This window comes from Labrus bergylta, chromosome 19, assembly GCF_963930695.1.
Source record: "Labrus bergylta chromosome 19, fLabBer1.1, whole genome shotgun sequence".
NCBI lineage: Eukaryota > Metazoa > Chordata > Actinopteri > Labriformes > Labridae > Labrus > Labrus bergylta.
This window is the reverse complement of record NC_089213.1, coordinates 2,934,922-2,956,636: the sequence shown is the minus strand read 5'-3', so window position 1 is coordinate 2,956,636 and position 21,715 is coordinate 2,934,922. Positions and strand designations below refer to the sequence as shown.

At 39.9% G+C, this 21,715-nt stretch overlaps 3 protein-coding genes and 1 long non-coding RNA gene across 4 annotated transcripts in view; 2 read left to right on the top strand and 2 right to left on the bottom strand.

Moving 5' to 3' along the window:
- The window catches only part of crybg2 (crystallin beta-gamma domain containing 2), a 52,744-nt gene extending 45,511 nt beyond the window's left edge, over positions 1–7,233 (top strand). Inside the window, exons 14-24 of the mRNA XM_020652437.3 lie at positions 117–243; positions 805–965; positions 1,060–1,186; positions 1,276–1,308; positions 2,364–2,476; positions 2,580–2,709; positions 2,800–2,939; positions 3,177–3,300; positions 4,457–4,615; positions 4,724–4,883; positions 6,255–7,233. Coding sequence (XP_020508093.2) covers positions 117–243; positions 805–965; positions 1,060–1,186; positions 1,276–1,308; positions 2,364–2,476; positions 2,580–2,709; positions 2,800–2,939; positions 3,177–3,300; positions 4,457–4,615; positions 4,724–4,883; positions 6,255–6,343 — 1,363 coding nt within the window. The 3' untranslated portion in view covers positions 6,344–7,233. The remainder of the gene's footprint in view (positions 1–116; positions 244–804; positions 966–1,059; positions 1,187–1,275; positions 1,309–2,363; positions 2,477–2,579; positions 2,710–2,799; positions 2,940–3,176; positions 3,301–4,456; positions 4,616–4,723; positions 4,884–6,254) is intronic.
- Positions 7,234–9,433: 2,200 nt separating this feature from the next.
- anxa14 (annexin A14) lies at positions 9,434–14,776 on the top strand. The gene is made up of 13 exons (XM_065948461.1): positions 9,434–9,550; positions 9,816–9,855; positions 10,421–10,517; positions 10,673–10,761; positions 11,890–12,003; positions 12,156–12,246; positions 12,341–12,420; positions 12,650–12,688; positions 13,535–13,625; positions 13,733–13,828; positions 13,923–13,978; positions 14,457–14,564; positions 14,692–14,776. Exons 2-13 carry the CDS (start codon positions 9,829–9,831, stop codon positions 14,749–14,751), a joined length of 948 nt encoding a protein of 315 aa, XP_065804533.1. The 5' UTR covers positions 9,434–9,550; positions 9,816–9,828; the 3' UTR covers positions 14,752–14,776.
- A 13-nt stretch (positions 14,777–14,789) lies between these two features.
- Positions 14,790–17,314, bottom strand: LOC109997828 (uncharacterized). Its single transcript, XR_010664792.1, has 2 exons — positions 17,059–17,314; positions 14,790–16,494 (listed from the first exon to the last, which is right to left on the bottom strand). It is a non-coding gene; the product is annotated as an uncharacterized lncRNA (long non-coding RNA).
- A 2,021-nt stretch (positions 17,315–19,335) lies between these two features.
- LOC136177165 (period circadian protein) lies at positions 19,336–21,715 on the bottom strand. Its single transcript, XM_065948517.1, has 2 exons — positions 21,046–21,715; positions 19,336–20,140 (listed from the first exon to the last, which is right to left on the bottom strand). Exons 1-2 carry the CDS (start codon positions 21,103–21,105, stop codon positions 19,865–19,867), a joined length of 336 nt encoding a protein of 111 aa, XP_065804589.1. The 5' UTR covers positions 21,106–21,715; the 3' UTR covers positions 19,336–19,864.

Genomic DNA, 21,715 nt, shown 5'->3' with positions numbered 1-21,715 from the left:
CGCAGAGATTGTTTTGAAGACACTTGAGTGATGATAATGGGATTACACATGCATGGGGCAGTGGGATGTGTGTTGTTTAACCCTGTGTGTGTGTGTGTGTGTCTCTGTTTCTGCAGCTGGGTGGGCTACGAGAAGGAGGCCTACAGAGGACACCAGTATCTCCTGGAGGAGGGGGAGTACCAGGACTGGAGGGTGTGGGGAGGCAGTGATGCTGAGCTGCGATCCGTCCGGGTGATACGAGCGGTAAATGGCACAGAATATATCTCTGCAGTTAGCGTTCACCAATAAGTAATATTTCAAATTGCTGATTGAGCCGACACAAAGACGCCGTTTTCAGGGGAAGGTTTGAAACTTGATCAGTCGTTTTCAATCTGACCTAAAGTAAATAAAACCATGTACACGTGGGCCACATAATCTAACCAACAGAACAACAATAAAGCCATATTTTTGCAGTCACTACTTAGAATTTGTTTGCATTCTCTGACACCAAAGTGTGCTTAAAGTGACAGGAGGTAAACATGAACATTACACAGGAAAAAGCCACACTGAAGAGGAGTAATGCTAGTTTGAAAACTTGAACATTCTCCTGACAGAGCCGCTGTAATTGTCTAGTTACTTGCAAGCCGTCCCTGATTGGTTGTTCGATTCAGCCTTGATACTTTTTTTGGTGGGGGATTTAAAACTAAGGAGGGGGCTCACAAACACAGATCTGATAACAATGTATTCAAAGGAAAATGGGGATCGGAGATCTTGCGTTTGAGAGACGACTGACTCTACCAGACCCTAACTATCTCTCTCCTGCAGGACCTGACGGAGCCTATGATGGTGATGTTTGAACAGCAAGAAGAAGAAGACCAGGAGGGCGTGCAGGAGGAGAACACCTTCGAGGTGACCGAAGCCATCCCCGATGTCGAACTGTTCGAGTACAAAACCTCCACGCGCTCCATCGATGTGATCAGCGGGGCGTAAGTTGGCTAAACTTTTATACTCCACCATCTCCGTTTCACCACTTCTCAAACTTGTACTGTCATACAATAATCCTTAATCTGTTTCTTCCAGATGGGTGGCGTACTCTCATGTAGACTTTTCTGGACACCAGTACATCTTAGAGAAAGGCTTCTACAATAACTGTGCAGACTGGGGCTCGCAGGACAATCGAATCTGCTCGGTGCAGCCCATCCTGCTGGTGAGGAACACTGGGGAGAAAAAGGAAATTAAACTATGAGCTGGATTTATGACGAAATGTTACTCAGGTGTTGTTTGTTTGTGTTTTAGGCTCCGAGTGACAGCACAAGAACCACGAATGAGGTAACTATATAGCATTGGCTTTCTCTGTCAAAACTTCAGATTTTTATTACACTTAGATATTTGAGTTTTTTTGTTTTTTTTAATGGTGTGACAGAAAAATATCGAGAGCAGACACAGGCCACTCTTTACACCCAGATGGAGTTATGTCTATGAAATGCATATGGAGGCATCATCTCCTTGACTTTCCCCTTTCTCTCCTCTTTACTTTTTGTGTCTAACAACCAGTGATGCAGTGGTCTGTAAAGAAGAAGAGGGTATACACTTCATTTTTCCCCAAAAATGTTTTAACCGTGCCCAGTTAGTCCTTGGTCAGTGGGGAAATGGGGAGGGGGGCAATCATGCTAAAGTGCCGTACAAGGAAAGAATAGCTGTCACAATGTTGCAGCTAATGGGGATCCCTTATAATAAACTAAACAGGACAACTTTGCCCAGTGTGCGTGCACCCTAAAACTACTTGTGCATATTAAATCAGTGTAGCCAGTGAGAGACAGAGTAGGGAGGGTCATCCCTTCACCAACTTAGGGGGGAAAAAATCACAGCCTACTACTGAAGATTGTCAATCAATGGTGTGAATCAGAGAAGATTCAGAAGTGGAAAAGATGACACCACTGCTCACCACCAACAGTGCAAAGGTTTAACTCAGCTTTTTTGCATGTGCTGCTGGTTCAGGAAGTGATTCTGCACTTTGTTCCGTGTGGGGGAAACCCCTTTTTGTTTCAGCAGAACATGCCATGACTAAAATGACAAAACCTCAGCTTCATATTAATCCTGACATTTGTCTCTGTTTGGACCTTTTTTAATATTTAAATGTTGCAAGTGAAATATTGGACGGTAAGTGCAGCGAACCGCATTGTGAAGAGAATGTTTAATCCAAACACACGTGGACAAAACCAGATCTCAGCTGGGGAAAAAATTATGAATTATTCTGTTAAGGAAGCATTTTAGTAGCCTTGCTGTTTGAAGTGCTTTAAAGGCAGCAATAAGAAAAAGACCATAAATGTGTTAATCTGTTCTCACTTTATTCTCCTGAACCTTTATACATCTCTGTCTGTCAGGTTATACTATACACTGAGCCAGACTTCAAGGGTGAGTGTCACATCTTCGATCGCAACCAGGAAGCACTGCCAGGGAAACTGTCGACCAAGTCCTGCCGAGTGTTGGGGGGAAGGTGAGGAGCCTCGAGCAAAGCACTTATATATTTGATCCCAAAGAACGTAAAAGAAGAGGAAACTGTTCTCAGAATCAGTTTAATTTGTTTTTCTGTTCCGCAGTTGGGCGTTCTACGAGGATCAAAAGTTCTCTGGGAACTTATATGTTCTATCTGAAGGAGACTACCCCAACTTAACCAGCATGGGATGTCCGCCCGGCACCAACATCCAGTCTGTCAAAGTTGTGCCGCTGGTGAGAAAACACTCATATTCAAAAGTGTAACCATGATTCGCTCTCTTTGGTTTGATTTTGCTCTGACCTCCTTCACCTCCTCCTCTCCAGACGTTCTCCGTTCCCTCCATCTCTCTGTTCGGCCTGGAGTGTCTGGAGGGCAGAGAGATCACCATAGACAGGGAGATCCTCAGCATGGTCGAGGAGGGCTACAACAACCACATCCTGTCTGTCAGAGTCAACAGCGGCTGGTATGTGTTCAAGGAGCTTAAAGTCTTCTTAAAGTATTTTCAGGTTTTCTTTCGTTTTAATGACAGTAAAGTCATGAAATCAAAATATATGGCTTTCACGTCCTTGTTGAAATAAAATTGCAAAACTGTCTGTTAAGTAACCTTGATGTTTAATTTCAACATACCCAATGCTGAAATGCTTGATTCAGCTCTCCTTATATGCTAAATAATAAGAAACGACTTCTCTGTTTTTTGCAGTTGGGTGATATGTGAGCACAGCAACTACAGGGGGCGCCAGTTCCTACTGGAACCAATCGAAATCACCAACTGGCCCAAGTTCAGCTCCCTGCAGACCATTGGCTCGATGTTCCCAGTCAGACAGGTTCGTTTACACGGCACCTCTACAGCCTCTTCTTTTTTTTTTTTTTTTAAGATTTGACTCTTTATGCGTCAGAGCCAACATGTATGACATGTTGCTACCGGACAAAATATCAAACATGGCGTGCAGTGTGTTCTTCTTTTCACTGAGGCATTACATTATTACGTACATTATTATTCATTCAGGCCCATTTAGGCTTCTTGGTGTTTATTATTGTGGACAGAGGAAGAAAGGATGGGAGGACATTTCTGCACAGTGGATGACAGACAGACTGAGACTCTGCAAGCGTTGTCATTGGCTAAGGCCTGCAGTAGCTTGTTTTCTATATATTTAGTTAAAATCCAAGGCGACCCCACGTTTCACAACTGTATCTGTTTCTTGTTCACTCACTTGAAGCATTTATCCAGATTTATTTTTTGTCATTTGAATTCAAATTTAAAGGTCACATATTATGCAAAGCACACTTACAGTACCATGTTTTTCTAACACTAGTATGTGTCCTAGTCTGCCTACAAACCCCCAAATTATGAGAAAAGTCCATCCTCTCCATCTTTTGCCTGCTCCACTTTTCAGAAAATGTGTGCTCAAACAGGCCGTTTGGAGATTTTCCCTTCATGACATCACAAAGGGCAGTAACCCCTCCCCCAGGTGGGTGACACTCCCACAGCTAGGTGTTTGTTCTGCACCTCTGAGTCTGGGTTTGGGGAAGCCTGGCTTAAAGGGACAAACCTCTTCTGGATTTGGAGGCTTGTTATCCCCCAAAGAATGAAAATCTAGCCGAGTATAAAACTCATTTAGACCTTTTATAAGTAACATTTTTTATAAATGTGTTCAGAGGGTTAGATCAACTATGTTCAAACTTTTGATATCTTGTACAAAGAGGAAAAGAGTGTACACCACTACCGTAACTACCGTAACTTAAAAAGCTACTGTAATTTAAAAAGCTGGAAGGTGTTTCTTTGGATACTGTCTGAGAGAAGGAGTCCACTGAATTATTTTGAATTCCCAAAAAAGCCAAAATTAAACCCATATCATGATATATTCCTTCTACACAGCATGCTCTTTAACACTTGGTTTTCACAATAAAATCAGTCAAAAACTCTCTGATCTTCAACAATGTAACAATGTAAATGTTGTTGGGTATTTTTTGCTCTTGCAGAAGCGACACTTTTTCCGCATCAAGAACAAAGAGAGAGGTCACTTCCTGTCCATCCAGGGCGGCGTGGAGGAGATGAAATCAGGACGAGTGGTGGTGACACCAGAAGTGGAGGGCATGACGGACATCTGGTTCTATCAGGACGGCTTCATCAAGAGCAAGGTAGTGACTGACTCGAAGTTTGAAATGTAGGAAGCACTTCCAGATCTGACACTTTCAATCCACTCATCCATGGGAACATTAACAACGTGCTACATGTGTGCCCTGTAGATGTCCCAGACCATGAGCCTCCAGGTGATGGGCAACGTCGAGCCTGGATCCAAGGTGGTTTTGTGGACCGAGACCCGGCAGCCCATCCAGACCTGGACAGCCAAGATGAGAGGCCTCATCAGCAGCCTGACTTTCTCCGGCATGGTCCTGGATGTCAAAGGTAGGGGAAGAAAACATTGTGTAACTGTTACCTGACAGAGGATTTCCTGCAGTTACACGGATCTCATTAGCTTATTGAAGAAGGAGAATGGGAAAGTAAAAAACACCAAGACATATTCTGAATACAAAGAAAAGCAGAATAAAGATTACGATAATTTTTTAACTAACCACTGAAAATTTAATTTCTATGGAATCTGCCATATCTGCAAACAAAACACATTATAACTCATGAACCCAACCATTGAAATCTTTCCACTTCAGAGAGGCTGGGGTTGGAGGGTTGGAGGGTTGGAGGGTTGGAGGGTTGGAGGGTTGGAGGGGGGGTGTTGATGGTATCTTGTCATGAACAAATGGAGGCACCAGCTTGAAATGAATGCAAAAATGATCAAAGTTACCTTGAACCCCCTCTTCCAAATAAAGGGAGGGAATGATTCTTAAACTTACATTTTTGTTTAATTATTTTGTTTAATTGTTGTTTTGTTTCACAAATAAAACTGGCTGAGCTAAAAATTTGAGAAGCTTTGAATTAGGGGCGGCAGAAGCTCGGTCTGTAGGGACTAATAAGGTATTTCAAAATAATGATAAAAATGTACAGAGTATTAGGGTCACTTCAAAGTCATAATAAAGTGAAACAAGTTGTAAATCAACAAGATAAAAGTTTTAAGTTTGCCAGAATAGAATTTTCATTTTACTCTGAGATTAGATGTTTTATTTTGAAGGGCAATATCAAAGAAGCAGCCAGCGGCCTGCACTGAAACGAGGAACGTGAAACTTCTAGTGAAGTTGTAGCCTTTTTAAATAGCCTCATCGCTTTTAGGCTTCATTCATTCAGCAGCTCATGATCATTAGAATCATACATCAACAGAATATGAAATACTCAAACAGGTAATTAACATTTTACCATTAAAGTCGTTGGAGTTGGCGCTGATTTGACCACTTAACTTACTCATGGATAGTTCAGCAATAAGTCCAGAGGGGCTGATTGTCCACAGGCGAAGCAGGCAACTGCTTGGGGGCCCCAGGCCGGTAAGGGGGGCCTCAAGGGTTTGACAAACTTTACACCACAGCAGTGGCTCAAAATGTGCAAATTTTCCAATGACAGTAGGAACCTCCCTAATGGGGCCCCACCTGACAGCACTCAATCTCGTTGCCCTGCCTAGAATAGCATGAATTGTTGTTTTGAAAACCGAATGAAAGCGTAACAAAAAGGAAGAGGAGTAAGTGTTGGAACACAGGTGGTGATGAACGCTGGTTGGAACGCCCCCCAAAGAATTTTTGCCTCGGGCCCCAATAGACTGTAGAATCGCCACAGACTATAATGTTACCATGTGAAGAAAACTTTTCAACAAGACACATTTTTCTTTTTCTCCAGGAGGTAAAACGTACGACAAGGACCATGTGGTGATCATGCCGGAGAGCGAGGAGAGGCCGAGCCAGCAGTGGGAGATCGATCTGCTGTAACCTGCTCTGAACATCAACGTCTTTTTGTTTCTGTCCCCACGACGAAGCTTCCCTCAGCAGTTCATCCACATCACGTTAGCTTTTCAAAATAAAACTCCCTCAAGGCTCTGGGACTAACACTTTCGCTGCCTTTTGATGTAAATAATTTCAGTGCCTTGAAAGTGTTTTTTACTTTTTTTTTTTTTAATTCCATTTTCTCAAAGTCTGAAAAATCAGGAAGCTGTCATTGCCTTGACCTGGGTCAGTGGCCGGGTTCACCACAAGAGGTTGAAAGCAAGAATGAAAGTATTAGTTATTGAACTGCTGTATATAAACCTTTTATTTTGTATGTAGTAACTGGGGCTTTGTATTTGACTCTGACCTTTATCTGGAGTTATCACTGTCACTATTTGGGTATTCAAACTATAATGACTCTCTTTGTTTGATTCCCCCGCTCATGTAAATTCTCCCAACTGTAGAAGCCCTTAGTCATGAGTGCGTTCCTCACTTTATTTTTATACTGAAGCAAACCAAGTTATCGTTTCCTGTGGACATCGTGGAGCAGCAGCAAGCGGCTACAATATGCCTTTAAATAAAAATGTGTTATTACAAATGCTTCTGAAGCCACATGAAAGGGAAGTGTGCAAGAGAATATATATTTGAAAGGTCTGCTTTGTACCGTACTGTATGAACTAATGTTAAGAGGGAAATGTTGCAATTATAAAAATGGGTTGTGTGTGTGTGCTCTTTTACTCTTTCTACTTCTTGACGTATTCTTGTTATGAGTCACATGTTACACAGAATTTAATGTTGCCTGTTAATATTTGATACGAAAGAAATTATTATGTAAAAATGTCATGTAATAGGGAGTGGTTTTAAAGTGTTAAATAAATAAAAAACATAATATAAAACCATGCAGATATATTTGTCATTCATCGCTGATATTTGTCTTTCATGTTTAACTGTTTCTGTTTCTTGTTCACTCACTTGAAGCATTTATCCAGATTTTTGGGGGGTAATTTGAATTCAAATTTAGGTCACATATTATGCAAAATACACTTCACCATGTTTTTCTAACACTAGTATGTGTCCCTAGTCTGTCTACAAACACTCCAATGATGAGAAAAGTCCTTCCTCTCTGTTTTTTGCCTGCTCCACTTTTCCGAAAATGTGTGCTCAAACTGGCCGTTTGGAGATTTTCCCTTCATGACATCACAAAGGGCAGTAACCCCTCCCCCCGGGTGGGTGACACTCCCACAGCTATAGTGTTTGTTCTGCCCTCTGAGTCTGCCTTCTCACCATAAACAATCGGGCATGGAGCGAGCAAGCCTGAGCCACATCCCCTTCCAGAGAGGGGGCGTGGTCAAACACAGCTCATTTGCATTTAAAGGTACAGACACAGAAATCGCCTGTTCTGAGCAGGGCTGAAATAGATGAAAAATGCACACTGCCTGAAGGCAAGGCGTAGCCTCACAGTTGCACCCTGAGACCTTCAGAGGGCGCTAAAAGTGCACCAAATCACATTCCTACATATTGATGCTTTAACTGTTTTCCTCTTATTATAACACTCATATTATAACACTTTGCTTTTATCTCTTGCGGTTACAATTCCATCCCTCACTCTAGAGATCAATAACAACTGAAATGCTTTCAGATTTTGAAAATAAACATAGAATTTAAAAGTTTTGATCTTGGTGGTTACACATTCACTCAAAATGTCACTGCTTTCATCGCTTTCTCTTTGACTGCTGGTTCAACAGCTTGGTCTTAAATCAGCAAATCAGGAAACCTTCAACAGTTTAGCGTCGGCTGATTTTCTATTTTTTACCATCCCCCCCTATAAGGACACTGAGTGGTAACACCCATTAAACTCATTTCAGCGCTTTGATTTCAGCTGCTGTTTTAGCCTCTTTAAAGGCTTTATATGAAACCAAACCAAAACAACTTGCGCTGCATTGTTGTGTTAGCATGCTAATGCTAGCTATCTTTATTATGCTCGTATCTTCACACTGCATGTAAATTTACCTGAAATGAGCGTGATCTAGAAACACAGTTAAGCAGTGAGTACAGTATGTTATTCTTCTTTTCTCTAGTCCCTCAATTAAACAACTTTTATACACGAGGGGAGGAGTCAGCCGCCGTCCTGGCAATGTAAACAAACTGAAGATAGGACTCTGAAAACTCTGAAAACATCACAGACAGTGGGACTCGGGTGTTATACTTGGATATACTTGATTTCTATTATATTTAAGTGAAAAATCACATAGAAAGCCTTTAAGTATTTGTGTTTTGGCTGAAATTTCTCGTAATTTCTTTTTACATCCGTTTCACATCAGACAGCGGAAATTTCCTCACTAAGCCCTTACTGTATAGGCTCTATTGTCTTCATAAAATGCCCTGTTGCTGTACAGTAGTTCTGCTGTGTTTGTACTAAACACACTGGTCTCATATTTCTTTTAGCTCTGCATTATTTATTCATTAAAACACTATCGTTTGAATGGCCTGTTTATGTGTGCCTATGTCATCTTAAAGTGAATGTGATACCTCTGCCTGCGTCTCTCTCTCTCTCTCTCACTCTCCTGACTGAAGGGAAAAGGGCGGATGAGGGTTTCCTGAGTATCAGATTGTTATCACTGCCGACACAAACGCAGGTGCTGAAAAGCCCTTTTGTTAGCTCTCGTGACACAATCTAATTTTCAGGTTTAGTGGCTAAAGCACCATCAGGTTATACATGAGCATGAGCACTCCACTCTGACCCTGAAAACCAGTCAGCCTGATACTCACAGAGATGTGACTTGTTGATCAGATATCTGCTCCATCTTGCTGGAAATATGTAAAAAAAAAAAAAAAAAAGACAATGGTCTATCTTGAAAACCTGAAAACACTTGATCATTCATATTTTCTACAATCAACCACAAAATCTAAATCCAGCGGTCGCTTTCCGGATCAGCTGTAAAAAATAAAAAAACTTGATTGTCTGGATTCTTTCTTTGGCAGGAATGTGAGTAGTTCAGAAGTGGGTTGTCATGGCGATACTACAAAGGCAATGGTGTGTCAAAGCAGCGATTGGTCAGCTGTCAGTTTATTGAACTTCAGCAGGCGTGGCTGTATTAAAGGGTGGGACGGACTGAGACACTGGGCTGATTATGAAAGGGGTTGTAAAAAAAAAAAAAAAGCTCCACTACACCTCCACACCTTCCTACAGCTGAAGCCAGCATTCTGTTACAGGTAAGAGAAATCAAATAAAGCTAGAAAAATGTTGCATTTGGGTCATTCTGTGTGAGCATTTTTAGTCTCTAAGAGATAACAGAGAAGTTTTTGTTAACTCAGCAACAAGATTAATGACTGAAATTCTAATCCAGCGATTGATTCATCCAAACTGTAGCTTCTCTTTCCTGCTATTCACTTCAAATATAATTACTTTCATACTCTCTCCATGCCTGTGAATGAAACTATATCATATTTATCCCATTTGTCATGTCCTTTCTTTCAGTTAAAACAAAACAATGGACCCTGACTACTTCAGATCGTATGTGAGTAGACGTTCCCCGCACTCTGTCGTCTCTCCACTGTTTCATTATGACTCTATTTACCAAGATGCCATACTGTACCTGCAGATAAAGTAATCTGCTTTGCTTAGTGTTCTCTGGTTATCTGCATGCCTTCTAATGTTATCTACAAACCTCACTGCATGTGACGACTTCAGGCCAACTGGAATGCTGCATTGTGAAATCATGCTTATTCGGCTCAGATTTGAAAGTAAAGACAGTGAAGTTGATTCACAATTTGAAGCTTAATTTCAGACTGGTGGACTTTTATGTGATTCTTAAGATGGCCTTTTACTCGTCCAACCCTCCCTTCCTTTAGTGTCAGAAGAAGAGTGGAATATTTGACATTCTTTGCATTCAAACGTGATGAAAACTGCTTTGTATCTTTGCTCATCTTTCATGATATGTTCTTGTTTCACACCTCCCTCTGCTCCCTGACACCCAATGTGCACATTTCCTATAGAAACAGAGAGGATGTGGACTCTATATGTGAAGCTCTCTGCGCCATGTTAAATGTTTGTCTAAATGTATTCTCTCCATTTACAAACAGGACATGTGTTGGGGTACCCTTGGAACGGTGCGACCCTCTTCTATTTTCCATCCTGACCGAGATGCCATCGAGATCCAGGCAGCTCTGGAGAAGAAAGGTTGGTGTATATACTTCTGCTGCTTTTGACTGGTGGGGGCGTTATTGGCAAACATTGTACACAAACCATTACTCTGTTTCTCAGTATCATTCCCAGCCCTGTTATCAAATATTCAGTTTCACAATTGGTGTCCTAACATTGTGTCCATGTCTCAGACGAGGGCACTCTGGTGAGGATCTTAACCAATCGGAACAACGCTCAGAGACAAGAGATCGCCAAAACCTTTGAAGAAATAACACAAAAGGTAAAAAAAAAACTTGAAAAAAACCTTGACCTGATGATTAATATATCAACTCAACCTTACACACCTCTGCCGCTGGAGACATTTAGAAACTCAAACATGATATTCATGTGAACAGGTTGTTGTAATGACTGTATGTTGCAAATGTGTGTGTTTGCTCTCCAAGTGATTCTCCGTGTTTGCAGATCAAATATTATTGAAACTGGTCTCAAAGAGTTGAACACACCTTTGTTTAGAGAGGGAGGAGAGATGTTCTTTGAAAGTTTGTATGAGGTTGTGTCGGGATATTTAAAATCAGCAACATCACAAAACAGGCAAATGGGTTGATTTTCTGTCCCCTCATGTTGGAAATACAAATTCTACCAAACTCTTATCTCCTCTTCACCATTTTGTCATCAAAGAGTCAACAATCTCTTTACAGTAACAGATAGTTGCTCTCTCTTTATACTCAGGAATCATACAAGTGTTTTTTTTTTAAATAAAAGATGTTTTTCATTTTCCATTACCCCCCCCTAATTATTCCTTTAAATCATGTGATCTTCACTGGAACACATATTCATGGCTTTTCCACAATGCTATTAAAGCATATAGCCCCATTATGGAGTATGCTATTAATTATTAGTAAGTGTCCCCAGACAGTTAGCATGCAACAGGTGTAGCAAGAAATTATAGCATAAGCTTTTTTCACAGTGCAATTTCGCAAGGATAATGAAGTTCTGCCGTCATTACGCCTTAAGATTTTCATATTGATTCTGCAGCGGCACAATGTTGGTGTCTGAGTCGGTGAATTAAAATTGTCACAGGGCTTTGCGGCAGCTCAAGAGAGAGCACAGCACAGTGGGAGCTTCACATACACACAGATAGACATGCACAAACACGGCGCTGTTCTCCCCTGCTGGTACTGCCCCCCACCCCCCCCAACCTCGAGCAGGATCAGTTTGATGTTAAACAGCCCATCTGCCTATACTGTGCTTTGATAGAGTGAGACAAACAAACACAGTAACAACAAATACAATAGATTTTTTTATTTATAGGCGTGATTCTTCATTTTAAACTTTAAGTGTTCTGTATGTCCATGGCATGTGCATGGCAGGATATGAAATGCATTCAGTGTTTAATGTTATTCTGCAGGACCTGTCAGCTGGTGTGAAGAAAGCTCTGTCTGGAGAACTGCAGAGTTTACTGTTGGAGCTGCTGATGCCTCCTCTGCAGTACGAGGCTCATCGCCTGCAACAGGCCATGGCTGTAAGTAGTTGTTTGTGTGTTTCTTTACATATTAATAGTGCTTTAAGTGAGTGTTTTTTTATGTTCCCATGCCTGAATCCTTGCAGGAGTTGCTGGGATTTTATCATACAGTTTTAGTCCTTTACTGTATGTGTGTGCTGGTTTCTTTGCAGGGTATAGGCACTGATGAGGAAACGCTGCTCGAGATTCTTTGTACACGATCCGGCAAGCGCCTTCGAGAAATCAGTGCTGTATACCAACAATGTGAGCCACAGAAATGTTTTTTTGCTTGATAGTCGGGGACATTTAAATGCAATTCATAAACTCATGTGTCTGTCATGTTTATCTTCCAATTTAGTGTTTAAGAAGGACCTGGAGAAGGAACTGAAAGGAGAAACCAGTGGAGACTTTGCTAAGCTTGTTTTGGCTCTCCTAAATGTAATTTGAGTATTTAGTTCCTTTACTATCATCTTAACCTTGTTTGTGTAGCAAGCAGGGGCGTGTCCAGAGGGGTGGCATGGGCCCCCCTCTAGAAATCTGATTGGCCACCCCAGGTGCCAACCCAAAAATCCTAAACTGTGATATGTTATTTGCCCTGTCAAAGGCAGAACTATATCAGAAAATGTTTTTAAGTCTTAAGTGTTGTCCTTCTCCTGCCTCCTAACAGAAAGAAGAAGTTGCTGGTGTGGTTCGAAGAGATGTCGAGGTATTTTAATTTTCCTAATCCTTTTTTTTGCTTCAATACACAGCATGACATGTTTCATCAGCCGACATTAGCTATGATTGTAAAAAACACAGATTACTCTTAAGTACTTAAACAATGATTCAAAAGCAGATTCAGAACATTTCACATCAGAGGTAGCCATCTTGGTAGTTTATGCATCGACAGCCCCTTAAAAAGTCCCCTTAAAACGGAAATGCGCGACTATCTGACTGCCGAGTCGTGACGCATATCCAACTTAAAAGGGAGCAGAACCAATCACAAGATAGAAGGCGGGACATAACATTGGGATTTACTTTATTGGATTGTTAGCTTCTTCTGCAAAGCTTTATTTGGTCGTCCCTGAGTGCAGGATGTGTCAACAGACATTTGAAACATGCTACAGGAAGAGAACAACACAGTTATGTGCAGATAATAGCAGATAAAAGAACATTTAACACAGGAGCGCTGGATTATAAACAGGCAAATTGTATTTTTCATTTCATGGGGACTTCAAAACTTCTCCATATTTGGTTGTGATTGTCCAGATCTGAATCTGTTTAGAAGGAAATTTGAGGAGGTGGACTGGAAGCATCTTCCAAAGACAATTGAACATGAGAACATCCTGTAGATTCACAACATTTAGTCAGCCCGCAGAATGTTTAAACTGTACTTCAGATGTTTTCTTGCACACATGCATTTTTCACCTAAAATGTTCTTGCCATTCTACATCATTGATTTGTGTTGCCTTGGTATAAAGGCAGGAAGGAACACCACTTCACTCTTAAAGAAGACATTTTGTTCTAAGAATCTCCGTCAGTGTCACAGTATTGTTTTTATTTTTTCCTCTAGACTCTCTTTGCGTCACTGAATGCGAAAAAAGCTGATCCGGGGCCGTGGATCGACATACTGACTTCTAGAGATTTAAGCCATCTTGAAAAAGGTGAGGCTGTGACACATTTTTCTGACATGGTTTATTATGCCTATTTGTCCTTGTGTTCGTGGGGATCACTGAAATTGAAATGTGTCCGATGTGTCCTTCGCTGTCAGTGCTGATGGGGCTGGAGCTGGAGAGCGGACTGATGGTGGATCAGGCTGTGGAGAAACGCTTCACTGGAGATGTGCAACTGGGTTTATCAATTTTAGGTAAATACTGTTCTTGATACTGTGTGACAGTTTTTTTAATATGCATTGTGCATGTTGATGAGTCCCTGATTTTTGTTTTCCTATGCAATAACAGTGCAGTGCATTGAAGGCCCTTACGTCTACCTCGCCAAAAGACTAACTACTATGAAGGTAAGATGCTGTAATCAAATGTTTCCTTTATTCTGATGATTTATGGAACTTGAAAAAAGACTGATTGAGGAATGGCTGAATTGATTCTTTACATATCATACAATAAAAATATACGTTTAATATACATAGTTTACTAATTATGAAAGACTTGTTTTCCTGGCACAGCAATGAAATTACTAAGTAAAGTAAATAGAGGTGGATTGTATGTAAATCTCATCCCAATATCCAACTTTACCACTAGATGGCACTCAATTCTAAACACTGGTCCTTTAAATGTCTGACAAGCATTATGAAATGTTTCAAATGGGTAATAACTCCCTTTGCTTTTTGCCAACAACTAGGAAATCTCATGTGCAAATGTGAGTGGTTTAAAAAAATCTACCTTTAAAGGCAAACCTGCGTGAACTACTGTCCAACAGACATGTTTCACTCTGAGGTTGAAAAAAAAAACTCTTAACAAACCATTTCATTTTTTCAGGCACCTATAGTGCAGGGGATTATGGTGTCTCACTGTGAGGAAGATCTGCTGTGTATCAGAGCTGCCTTCAATAAATTAACAGGAACGTCTCTCTACACGACTCTACAGGTGGGTCACTCTCATGAAACTGTGAAATAAATAACATAATATGTTTCTTCCCCCCTTACATTATAAAATGTAATGAGAAAATCCCTGTTGATTTACAAATCATGTTAATTTCTTCTTTTTCCTACAGAACAAGTTCAAAGGAGATTATCTACACGCTCTGCTGGCCATCTGTCGATCTGAAGATTAATATAAATAAATGTTTAACAAACTCATGCACGCCTTGCGTATACTTCCTCAAAAATCCTTTATATGCAACTTGTGTTGGGTTTTTCTGTGAGTGCAGTTTAAGTTATTTGTTTTTTATTACCTTTGTATTCACCACATGATGATGAGTCATACATTATTCAGTTTCAAAACACCATGTATGAACAAACAACATTTCACCCTTCATGTTATTAATTAGTTACACATTTTGCGACAATACTGTTCCTCCTTTTTTAAATACTACAAATTGAATATATAATTGAACATTGTACTATATTATAAATTGATAGTATAAGAATTTCCATTTTAAAAAAAACTATATTTTTGTCTTAAATAACTTTAAAACACTGACTTGAGAAGATAGGATTTCTGCTCCTACAAAGAATTCATGCTTGACATTGACAGAGCTACATTCAATTTTTTTTTTAGATTTCTTTATTTAAAAGGGACAACGCAAATTAATTAACAAGAGCAACGAAGTCCCACATGTAAATGTGCCAGATTTAGCCATACAGGCTAATTTTCATCTGCAGTCCCTGGCAGGTTGATGACATTTAAGAAAACATTAAAAAGCATACAGGAAAATGCAACACAAAAACATAGACACAAGAACACATAAGCATAACAAATAAAACAACACAAGTGTTAGTTAAAAGATAACACATACACATGGAAGCAATTGATAGAGCAGCACACAGACATAAAATAAAAATGTGTAACATATAGCACATTTAAATATATGAGCATTTAAACACAGACAAAAGCACCATGCACAGAAAAGGAGCATATACAGTATAAGAACAGACAAGAAGCATAAGCGCACAGACTACAAGTAAAAACAAAGTACATTAATCCAGATTATGGCAGCATGTCTGATTGTTTAATAGCAATTGTTTTATAGATTTAGAAAAGGATTTCAGAGATGTGATGTTCATTAGTTCTGTGGGTATAGTATTCCAAGTATGTGCTGCTCGAATTACTTTTTATATTGACCTCCAAATACCTGAAGTTTATTAATGTGCACATTAAATTTAACTTAAATCTGTTCCATCTTTAGAGTGCACCTTCATTCACTATTATTCAACATTCACCCGAAGACACAATTTCAAAAAGTTAAAATTTACCAGTTACTGCTCGGTGGCAGTAGAGTGTAGAGCAACACTGGCATGACAGAAAACAGCAGAGAAGCTCTGACGCCTGACCCTCCACTGTCTGGGGTGGTAGACTTGGCTGTAGAGTTTGTAGGAGGAAATGGTGTAGAGGAGGTTATATTGGGAGGGGGTGCAGACGAAGCATTGGTTGGGGAAGAGGATGTAGTCATCGGCATAGAGGAGGTCGTAACACCTGTAGCAATGGAAGGGGTTGCAGATGAAGTCTTGTTTGGCGGAGGGGATGTAGTTATCGGCATAGAGGAGGTCGTACCACTTGTAGCAATGGAAGGGGTTGCAGATGAAGTGGTCGTTGGAGCAGTAGTTTCAGGCATGGTGCTAGTCAGTAGGGTAGTGGTACTCGTCTGGGTGGCAGCAGTGGGGGTGGGGCTGGTTGTTAAAATGATTGTGGTGTTTGGAGGAGAAACAGTTTTAGTGATGGTTATAGGCATAGCTGTAGAAATCCGTGTGAAAGCTGTTGTAGGCGGGATCATAGTACTATGTGATCCATTATTTGAATCAGAGGCTTTGGTCAGTTTTTCCGGTGAAGTACCAACATGAGTAGTCATTTCTAGAGCCTGATTGGGAAACGAGATGAAAAATTATTTAAATCAGTGTTACAAACAAAAACTTTTGTGTAGACACCAACAATACAGACGTTTCCAATTCCCATCAGTCTAAAAATCTTTGAGTCTTATCATTGAAATATAGAAAACATGTTTTTGACTTATTTTAAAGTATTGTGTTATCTTGTCCTTTTGATAAAAAAAATTAATACATTTGTATCCGCACTCAAGCAATTTTTTCCCTTAATTAAACCACTTAAAAAACAGAGTTCAAACTATTGGCGCAACAGATACATTTAGAAGTTTTCTATCAAAAGTTTGTAGCAACCCAAAAAAAAGACACATTCGATGGGTGTATACAACATATTAAATTACATGAACACCTTGAGTGACCTTTTCAGGACAATGACACAAGTCAGCACTGACTCATCCACAATGACGATACCAACAGACTGTCCGTCTATCTATTGATTGATTTTTTTATTTAATTAGGAATGTGTGAGTTTGAACAAGTATATTAACAGATTTTCTTGTAGAGTCATTTTTTTTAAATATTCTGAATTTGTAAGTAGTTACCTGTCCAAAAGCCAGCAAAGCCAATATGTAAAATCCCCGAGCCATCATCGTCCCTGATGGAAGGCCAAGTGGAGACAAAGATGCAGCAGAAATGTAAATGAAAATGTCCCAGAAATCTGCCAGATATGTTTTCTAGTGCGGGGAAAGTTCTCCCACTGTGACCTGGTCTGCTTCCAGTCTCCTCTGGTAAACTAAGCAGATCATTTTTCCCTCCACTTTTATACAGAAACATCATGTTTCAGGGAGGGGAGAGTTTATGACGTACAGTATAAATCTGGCTCTGGATCCAGGAAGGAGCTGCAAGTGTGTCGCGTGTGTGGCAAGGATAATTTTTCTATTCTCAGCCATTTCTTTTGACCGCCATTGTAAATTGCACTCATAAACATGTACAATCTATACTGACACAGTTCCTGATACTAAAAATATTAGAGTCAATACTGCAATAAAGCGATTAACTATCAACTTCCTCAATGTTTTCATCAAACAAATCATTTACAATCAAGCCTCAATTATTAAAATATCATAGTACTCTTTAAGCTTGCTCCTCAAAGACTTCTTATTACATACAGAGTATTTTAGAAGACCCCTTATTGTTTTAATTTCACGTCATTTTTAAAATGTTGTAACTTTTTATGGCACAATGATGGAAAATATTCCATTTCCTCATTGTGATGTTAACTCCTGGTTTAATTTTTAATCTAAATAATTCTGTATGAATTACTTCTGCTGGAGCTGCATGTATTTCCTCCTTTGTGGATAATTGACAAGCTGATTATGAAACAAGTCACGTTAATGTTTCCTCTTGCTTGACAGATCAGTTGAGATATAGCATGATGATTGTCATTCTTAAGATTCAATTCCCAGAAAACTCTTTGAGATCCTGAGCGGGCGGGGGTTTCTGTCACATCTCCCAACTCAGTTTATGACTCACCTGCCCTAATAGATCCGGTCTTTCAAAGCATAGTTGTCTGCACACTATGAAAGGACAACCCCAGTTTGGCTAGGACACAACGTTAATGAAAAGCTTAAGCACATTTTTGTTTTTGAAGGAGGCTTGACCATTTTCTTTTCTTTGTTTATCACGTTCCTTGCATCTGTTTTACTCTGCAAACTAAGCTAATGCTAAGTTAATGATAACAACTGTCGACCACCCCCACTGGGAAAAAAAGCACAGAGATGGAATGACACTTTTTGTAAATCATTAATTTAATCTTTTTCAACAATATCTTAACTCTAGGGTCATCGTGCTTTCAAACTCTTTCTTTTTCTTCTGTCTTTGACCCAACAGGATATAAAACGCATCATATGAAAATGAGGTATTAGTTGTAAACTTCTTTATGCGCTGGTGAGAGAATAGACATCCATTCTTTGAGAGTTAACTGAAGATGGTGTACAAATACATCCATAGATAAAGATGGATTAAAACATGACAGACAGAAGTCTAATGACGGGGTGTTGGCTCAGTATTAAGTCTATTATTTCTTACTCCAGTAACAAACAAGTGTGCGGAGCCTCCCTCTTTTATAAACTGTAACAATCTACCCACTTCTCACATCATCATTAGGCAACACATGAAAGCTGAGGCGAGTTTTAAGCCTCTTGACAAATGCAATGTAGCACCCACTTGTCAATCAAGTCAGCTACGCGCCATATTGTAAATATCACTTATCCCTCATGACATCATTAACAGATGAGTCATAAAAAAAATCCCCCTTACAGTGTGTACCAATCAACACATGAGCTTATCAGACCTTATTTGTTTTTTGAACCGGGTGCTACACAATTTAATTTCTGCTGTAAAAAAACAACTTTTTTGAATGGGTGTGTATGGGATTTCTGGTGTTTCTGCAGCAAGCCTCAAGTGGATACTCGATGAACTGCAGGATTTTGCAATTCCGCATTGGCTTCACTTCACTTCTCTACTCGATATTCTGCCCAAAGGTCACAGAGGTCATTCAACTACAACAACAACTTCTGTCACATTTCTCTCAAGCTGAACATAATTCCCAACAGAGTTGTAGTGGCTCTCTGAAGTCTCTGATGTTGTCATTTCCTGTCTCATCACCATACAACTCTACACTGCTCAGAGCGGTTATTTTAGCATCAGGAATGTTGAGTGACAGCAGATGCGTTCGCTGCGTCCATTATTATTTACAGTCTGATTCCATAAGGCTGCCTAGGTCTTATTTCTTACAACCACATTCTGATTGTTGTTGTTAACACTTAAAAGAAAGTGCAACTTAGAAAATATATGTTACTGAATAATACTCATTTATATTTGATACATTTTTTGTCCACGCTTAGTTTATTCTGTTTTGTTTTTTTACATCAAGTAAGTGCAAGTGTACCAATTTACAACAAAAATCAATCTAGTACACATATAATCGTTGCTTTAAAGGTCAATCCAATTATAGTGTGACATATGTGACTTAATAATTCATACATTCATTCATGTTATAGGATGCTTGTGTAATATATGTGATTAGATAATATAATTTCTCACACAGGACAATAAATAAACCTATATATGTGTATAGTGTAAACCTCAGTGAGGATGTCGGCTACCACCTTCCAAAAAGCTTTAAATACAAACAAATATATTTTACTCAAACTGAATTACATGTATCTTTGCCTGTGAGTTAATAAACAAACAGAAACTGTCATAGTGACTCTCTAGCCATAAGCCTAAATATTATTTCAAATATATTTTCATCTCATTAACCTCAAGTTAATATGATATAGCCTACACATCTAAAAAAGGGCTGCAGTTTAAGACTAATTTCTGTTCTGAGCCAATAGAGGGCGCTCATTTCCAAAGTGCTTGAAGTAGGAACGACCCAAACAGCAGAGTGACAGAGGTGAAGACATGGCTCTGTCCGTTTCCTGAGCTCGAGCCACTAGTGCCGGTGGACGTGCCCGAGCCACCAGTGCCAGTGGACGTGCCCGAGCCACCAGTGCCACTGGACGTGCCCGAGCCACCAGTGCCGGTGTACATGCCCGAGCCTGAGCCTGATCCCGAGTCATGTGGCGAAGTTGAATTGTTGGTAGCATTGGAGTTTGGTTTGTCTTCCATTGACTCCTGCTGTAGAATGTAAAATGAGATTTACAGATTAATTCAATAACATGCCACTGAAAATAATTCATTTTTTTCCCCCATAATATTACATTCAGGCCAATTTTATGGTGAGCAAAAAACCTCCAAGAACGCACGTTTAAACGTAAGCATTGATTTAAATGACAAGGACGAAAACGAAGACATGTTGTAAAATGATGTGTATCTCAACGTCAAGTCAAGTTTATTTCTTTAGCACATTTCAGCAACAAGGCCAATCAAAGTGCTTCACACAAGACATCAAAAGCATCGAGACAAAGAGGGAAAAGAAAGTTTAAAAATCACTAAAACAAACCATTACTGATCACAGAGAAGATTAAATATGAAGATATTAAATACAATCAAATTAGAAAGACCCAACAGAAATGCAGAAATAGACATTAAAATACAAAATAAATAACCTCAAATTTGTAATGACGATGTAATCTGCACTGTGTGCCGTTCAGTGTGAAAGGCTATTGCTGTGGAGTCGCTGAGTCAGAGTTTTCTCTGCCCGACAGACACAGATTCACCTGCTGGTCTTATCTCTTTGAGGTCAGTTTAGGCTCACAGTTTGCTCTGTCTGTGTCCGTCCACAGCTTTAGGGCGCGATCACACTGGCCATCTGTACCGTGCCGTATTCAAGCTTATGGCTTAATTTAAGCCATTTTTATCAGACACAGTAATAAATAAATTAAAAAGTAAAGTAGACGCGCAGGGATCAAGTCTTACTGTTTATTTCGTTTATTAACAGTATAAGAGCCTTTGCTGTAGAAATGTGGCCTTTTTTTATTGTTTTACTTTTAAGAGTGAAGCTCAATATTTAAAAGTTTAAAGCATATCTCCCTCTTCTTTCTATGTTTTAAGGCTTGTGAAGATATATTTTCTTTTTTTACCTTGGCGCAGACAAATCCCAGCAGAGCCAGCGAGGTCATCCCCAGGACCAGGTACTTCATATTTGATGAGAGATCTTCTCCTCTTTGAAGACAGACAACCAGCTGGAAATAACTTCTTTAAACCTCAGAGTTTTTTGTTGTTGTTGTTTTTGTTTAAAAGATTAGACAATCTTTGTTATTCTCCTGCTCGTACTCAGGTGTATCTTAGGCGAACGTCTCAGATGTGTAAAAGGTGTGTATCCCGGGGACTTGTCTTTTATAAGGCGCTCTGATTATTCACCTGATGCTTATTTCCATCCGGGCCGCCTTCCATCAGTCTCCACCCCAGCAGCTATGGCTCACAGATGCAAAACCTCACACACATCTATCAAGAAGGTTTAAGAGAAATGGTCTCTGCTGCTACTTGCACAGTCAGGTGGTTCTCTTTAAAGCAGCCCTTGATATCAAACTGTGTCGTTTCTCTCAGGTCAAATTTAATTGAATAATAAATAATAACTGCATATGAACAACCCTCTCGTGCTTAAATGTCGCAGTTACACAATTTAAAGCTAAAAGGGGCAGTGGTAGCTCAGTCTGTAGGGACTTGGGTTGGGAACTGGTGGGTGGCACGTTCAAATCCCGGTGCGGACCATATCTGGAAATTGGTCTGGTAGCCGGAGAGGTGGAGGTG